Below are 6,522 nucleotides of genomic sequence, written 5' to 3' on the forward strand. Positions count from 1 at the left end.
CATGGGAACTGATGTAGAACTTGAGTTCTGAGTCTCCCATGTTGTTCTCCTTATGTTCCTAGATCAGGTGTAAAGTATCAGTTACTCAGACAGGCATGGATATATTTGTGCTTGTGTTTAAAAATAAAGCAGAGTCCAGTGGTGTGGCTCAGTGGTTGAGTGTGGACCCATGAATCAGATCACAGTTCTATTCCGGGTCAGGGCACATGCCAAGGGTTGCAGGCTGGATCCCCAGTAGGAGGCTTGCAGGAGGCAGTCAATGACTCATTACTGATGTTTCTAACTGTCTTCCTCTCTTTGAAATAAACACATATTTTTAAAAGAGAAAAAAATAGCCTGGCTGGGCGTGGCTCAGCGGTTGAGCCCCTACCTGGGATCCAGGTGATCAGGGTTCGATTCCCAGTCAGGGCACATGCCTGGGTTGTGGGCTCGATCAACAACTCTCTTATCATTGATGTTTCTGTCTCTCTCCCTCTCCTTCCCTTTCTCTGAAATCCATAAAGATATATTTTTTTTAAAAAATTTAAAAAAAAATTAAAAGAGAAAAAAATAAAGGAAAAAAATTAGATTCTTGCTTCTCAAAATAAGAGAACTGCAGAGGTAAGCGTATCAATATTTCTTGTCCGTTAGATCTGACCTCTGCTATCTCATTGAATTTGCTAGCCCTTTGCAGGCACATTTCCATGGTCACCATGAAGCACCTAAGGGAAATATTTACTTATTTCTTTCTATTTTGTTATTTATTATAAAGTCTTGAACTGGATAATATGGAAAAAACACAAAAATCTTTTCAAAACAGTGAGACACGAACTTACTTTTGCATGGTATTATTCTATGTACCTACATAATTGACTAAACTTTTTATTTACTACTTGTTTAAAAAAAACACTGGGCTCATGAAGTGAGGGAAGGAGGAATGAGAGATTGGCAAAGGCCAGACCATGTGAGGTCTCACAGGCTCTGTAAAGGAGTTTGGGCATTATTCTAAATACCATAGGCGACTGGAAGAATTTAAGCAGAGGCATTACATAATCATATTTTCTTTGGCAGCCGCAGGAATAACAATGTAGGGGAGGCAAGATTGGAAGTAGGGAGACATGTGACACGGTCTTGCCTTTCTCCAGATGTGACAAGATAAAGGATGGGCAGGATAATGGGGTGGGGAGAAAGCCATGCATTCCAGATGTTTTGAGTAGAGAGGATTAAGTGTAAATTAGAGGTGATTTTATGTACTAGAAGGTAGAGTTTTATCCAGCATAAACTTCAATGTTCTGTGCATAAGGAAATTATATCAATTTGCCTTCTCATCAATATTTTTTTAGCAAGGTAGGTATTGAGACAGGTAGGAGTAGAATCACATCAGTAACCGTATGACAATTAAAATACGTAACGTATACAATGAGCTTTTACTGAATTTTATCTCTACTGCACACATTTTATAAACATTTAATCATAACAAAGTGTGTATTCGTAATTTTTATCATTGTATAATGATTCACCCAAATGAATGTACATCTTTCACTATGGGCTACATATACCAGAAAAGGTATTTCTGAATTTGGAGGATTCTAGCTGTGGACATCAGCTGCATAGGCCAGGAGGGATGGAACATTCTCTTGTAATGGGTCTGTGAAACCCTCCCCCTCCATTGTCCTGTATTTCCCTACAACATTTTAAGTATGGATCCCGTTTATGATAAAGAACAACAAACTAATAATAATAATGTTAACTTGGAATATTATTTTCTTTTGCAAGCTTTTAAATGTCCAATCTATTTTGTTTTTATAGCAAACAATTATAAATAATATATACTAGGCTTTGATTTCATACCCATGATCTGTAATTGAGAGAGAAAAAAATGAGGAGGCGAAGAAGAGCAAGAAATAGGACAAGGGAGGACTCAGCAAAGGAGGACTAGCTTGCAGGTAATACTCCTGGCCTCCTGCCTGGTTTTCCACAGCTTCTCTTGCCCTTTAGAACATTTTCCCCATAAAAGTCGAGGGAGGAGGGAAGTTTCTTGTTACAGTACAAATCCTACCCATCCTTTTCTTTAATACCCTTCAACAGCTCTCAGTCGCCTGCAGAATAAAATCCCAAATCTTTTAATATGGCCCAATTTGGTATCTTTCAGTGGCTTCTGCTACCCCGGCCGCCACCTTCCGAGGCTTTAAGATCTGATCCTAGCTCTTTCCTGCCTTATGGCCTGGTTCCCCGGGGCAAGAACTAGCTCACCCCCCCCCCCCCCCCCCGAACTTTTCCACGTGTTTCTTTTTTCCTGGGCCTCCACTTCCCATTTTGTCCTCTGTCCAATTCCTTCCCGTGGAGCATTTATTTCTGTGATTAGACATTTATTCGCGTGCATTCACATGTATTATCCAAAAGTCGGGCCCTCATCCCTCTAGGTAGTCGAGCCATGTCAGTCTGGTTCCTGCAAGGTTCCCAAGTTCCAGCCCTATGCCCGGCACACAGTAGGCGCCTACTGGTCACTGTGTTTCGGTCAATTAGTGAGTCAATGCAAGCATCGGCTGAGTCGGGAGAGAATCTCCAACGAAAAGAAAAAGGAACCTAAGGTCTTTAAGGGTGCTGAGGCCCAGGTCTTCCTACCCTACTCCCGCAGGAATGCCGCCGCCTTCGCCTTCGGCAAGCAGCACCACCTCACCTGAATCCTGGGCCGCAGTAACTCCACCCTCCTTTAGGCGGCGCGCCACGCCGCAGCCGCCGAGTTCGGCACAAGGCATTGCGGGACTTGTAGTTTCTTTCCATGGGCATATGCTCAAGGCGCTTGCGCACCGGAGGAGCGCGCGCCGTCCTACCCTCAGCAGGATTTTGGGTCTTTTTAAAGAGAGGTCCAGGCGACAACGTTCCAGCCAAATACTCCTCTTTAGTCCACCCGGACTGAGCCAGGTTGGGAAAAGATCTGCTCTGTGTGGGCCGTGGCGGTTCCCTGGAAAGTAGCCGGAATAAACTTGTCCCCACTCCGGAAGTGAGAGGCCTCTGGCGCGGTGCATTGTGGGGGGCGTAGTCCTCCTTCCCAGGCGGTCCTTCGCGGCGTCCCCGGGGCCGACTCCCGAGCGCAGGCGGGCGGCCTGGCGGGCGGCGCGGCGCGGGCCGGTGAGAAGCGTATTCTGGGCACTGGGCGCCGGTCCAGCCGGCCGCGCCGGACGGCAGTAGTGGGAAGCCATCCAGGGCCTCGCGCGGCGCCGCCCGTCGAGGGGCGGGCGGCGGCAGACGACCGGGCCGTCGAAGAGTTCAGGAGGCCGGTGGGCCGGGCCGCGCGGCGCAGCCATGCCTGGCTTTACGTGCTGCGTGCCGGGCTGCTACAACAACTCGCATCGGGACAAGGCTCTGCATTTCTACACGTTTCCCAAGGACGCTGAGCTGCGGCGCCTCTGGCTCAAGAACGTTTCTCGTGCTGGCGTTAGTGGATGCTTCTCCACCTTCCAGCCCACCACGGGTCACCGTCTCTGCAGCGTCCACTTCCAGGGCGGCCGCAAAACCTACACGGTGCGTGTCCCCACCATCTTCCCGCTGCGCGGCGTTAACGAGCGCAAAGTAGCACGCAGACCCACGGGGGCTGCAGCCGCTCGACGCAGGCAGCAGCAGCAGCAGCAACAACAACAACAGCAGCAACAGCAGCAGCAGCAGCAGCAGCAGCCGCCGCCGCCGCCGCCGTCAGCCTCCACTGCCCAGACCCAGCTGCAGCCGAACCTGGTGTCTGCCTCTGCGGCTGTGCTCCTCACTCTTCAGGCAGCTGTAGACAGCAGCCAGGCTCCTGGATCCGTGCCGCCGGCACCCACTACTCCCACCGGAGAAGATGTGAAGCCCATCGATCTGACGGTGCAAGTGGAGTTCGCGGCCGCAGAGGGCGCAGCCGCCGCAGCTGCTGCGTCGGAGCTAGAGGCTGCCACCGCAGGGCTAGAGGCCGCTGAGTGTGCTATGGGCCCCCAGTTGGTGGTAGTGGGGGAAGAGGGCTTCCCTGATACTGGCTCCGACCATTCGTACTCGTTGTCGTCAGGCACCACGGAGGAGGAGCTCCTGCGCAAGCTGAACGAGCAGCGGGACATCCTGGCGCTGATGGAGGTGAAGATGAAAGAGATGAAGGGCAGCATTCGCCACCTGCGTCTCACCGAGGCCAAGCTGCGCGAAGAGCTCCGCGAGAAGGATCGGCTGCTGGCCATGTCTGTCATCCGCAAGAAGCACGGAATGTGAATGGGTCCCCTTGTGGCCTGTGGGACTGCCCGGCCCCTGCCAGCCTAGGAGGCCTGCAGGCCACCATTGCGAACTCCCCTATACTCCTGGGGCACTGGTTGACTGTACTGAGGCTTAGGGCAGCTGGACTGTTGATGGTGACCTGGCACCCTCTTGTTTCCTCCTGAAGTTTGGGACCTAGGACTCTGCACTGGTGATACCAGCAATTAGTGACTTCCTCTCCCCCCTCCCCTTCCCCCCCTCCCCGTTAATGTTGTGGGTTCTGGTTAAGCAGAGGCTTAGGAACCACTGAACTTGAAACTTACCCTTTAGGGATGCAGGTGGGATGCCCAAGAACTATGGGTTTGGGAAGACAACACCTTGAGGTTTGCCAGCAATCAGAAACAGCAATTCTGTGTGTAGTGATAAGGGAGCCAAGTGACATCAGTTCTCCTTTACATGCTTCCTTTCCCAGGTGATGCCTGAGATTCTGATGGGGACTGGCAGATCTGTGCCTCTGCCTCCTAGGACCTCCCTCCCCAGGAGGCCATCTACAAGGAGATCTAGGTGACATGCTGATGGAGATCCAGCTTGCCAGGGACTTAGGTTTATCTTGTTATGTTTGCTACTGGTTACAAATTCTATTTTCTGTACAATTAGTCAGACTAAAGTTTTCACTGTGTTTGTTTGGCAAAATGAATTAAACAGAAGGTAAGGTTTTTATTTGGGTTTCGCCATTTTATTTTTATAAGGACACAGCTAAGTGGCCCTGAAACATGGGGAAATAGGCCTTGGCCTTAGGTCTAAAGGACCACGCTGACCCTGGGAGCAGAGATGGTCTCTCCATAAAGGAGACCTAAGCACCTGGACCCTGGCCTCTTAAGGTCCTCACAGATTACCTGGCTCAGCTCCTGCCAGTTTGGAAACTGCACCAAATGGTCCCAGTTTGTCCATGGGTTAGCAGCTTGTGTCCTTTCAACAGGGAGGAGCAACTGAGAACTAAACTGAATTGTGACAACCTACTTCTCTGAGGGTTTTGAATTCCTGAGTGTTCAGCTAGGGTTGAATTTTGCTCATAATTATATCCCTTAGGCCTGGTACAGTGTCTGATACACATGGGCATGTAATTACCCAAATCAATGAAGACCACAGTTAGCACCAGCCATGGCTCCTGTGGGCACAAGGACTCTTGTGTAAACACCTTTGGCCTTGGTACTCAGTATGAAGGAGCTGGATCTATAGAAGGCTTTAAGGAGTAGGAGTTGGAATTTGTCACCCCTTGACTCATTCTCTTTGCTGTTTTCATCTTTCTTAAGATTGGATATTGTAGGGGTGAGATGATATTTTTATCTATAGCTCCAAGTAATTTTGCTCAAATCCCATGGGGAGAAGCAAATGCCTTTAAAGCTAGCCCTGTTTACTGTGGGTGTTGGGCACAAAAGGACAATTCTTGTGCTCCATAAAACATAATCTTTTACTTATGGAAAAAGTCGCTTGCCTGGAGACTTCCCTGTGGCTGCGAACTGAAAGGACTCTAAAATGTTCCTCAGTCTCTGCTCTTCTCCTTGGCACTGACTTGAGAAACAAGTCTTTGGTGGGGAGGGAGAGTGGGGCATAGGTTGTGCATGTGTCTGGTTGGGCCGTAACTCTGCATTTCTAGGCTTCTGGCTAGTCATGAGGTGGTGGAAGCACCATAGTGCCCTTCGACGTCAGCTGGAACTGAAGCCCTTTGCCTGCAGCAACTGGGCCAGTCTCTCATATGTCCCCACTCTCTTTCACTAGGAGTGAGGGCTTTCCCAGGCTCAGGCCATGCTCTTTAGTGTATCCTTTAGCTCCAGTTTGTTGAAGGGACTAAACACTGTTTCTGCATTGGCTCACATGAACTTCAGCAGCACTCCCAGTAAAGTGAGGGCCAGACTCTGGCCAGGACTTTGGTGTCTGGAGGTTTTGTGTACACAACTTATCCAGTGTTTTTGCTTCTTGTGGGGAGGACAGCTCAGAGCAAGGGAGGTCCCAGATGCACAAGCAGGACAGTGTAGAGTTCTCACTGGCTGAATAGTAAGAGAAGCATGAGGCAAAGTATTACAGACCTGGGATTTAATAAGCTTGGCTTGGTCTTAACCAGCCATCACTAGGAGGGTGGGGTGGGGTCTGTGAAGGTGCAAAATTCTTCTGGAAGAACAGGAGTACTGGGAGATCTCTGGCCTGAAGGGGAGGCATGGAGCTGTCAGAAGCCTTGTAGCTTTTTCCCTTACTTGTGCCCCCACCCCCACCCCTGGGTTAGCTGTAGGACTTTTCCACCAACCCGCCTGACCTAGAGGCAGAATTTACTTC

The 6,522-nt window shown here is 49.8% G+C and overlaps 1 protein-coding gene across 1 annotated transcript; it reads left to right on the forward strand.

The window, feature by feature from the left end:
- The first annotated feature begins 2,334 nt into the window (after positions 1-2,334).
- THAP11 (THAP domain containing 11) lies at positions 2,335-4,911 on the forward strand. The gene has a single exon (XM_081118737.1). The coding sequence runs from the start codon at positions 3,286-3,288 to the stop codon at positions 4,207-4,209; it is 924 nt and encodes a 307-aa protein (XP_080974863.1). The 5' UTR covers positions 2,335-3,285; the 3' UTR covers positions 4,210-4,911.
- The last annotated feature ends 1,611 nt before the right edge of the window (positions 4,912-6,522 follow it).

The sequence above is a fragment of the Miniopterus schreibersii genome (assembly GCF_964146895.1).
Source record: "Miniopterus schreibersii genome assembly, chromosome: 18".
Taxonomy (NCBI): Eukaryota; Metazoa; Chordata; class Mammalia; order Chiroptera; family Miniopteridae; genus Miniopterus; species Miniopterus schreibersii.

What these genes read in the sequence shown, in the direction of transcription:
- THAP11 (XM_081118737.1), top strand. Translation starts at nt 3,286, where the DNA reads ATGCCTGGCTTTACGTGCTGCGTGCCGGGCTGCTACAACAACTCGCAT.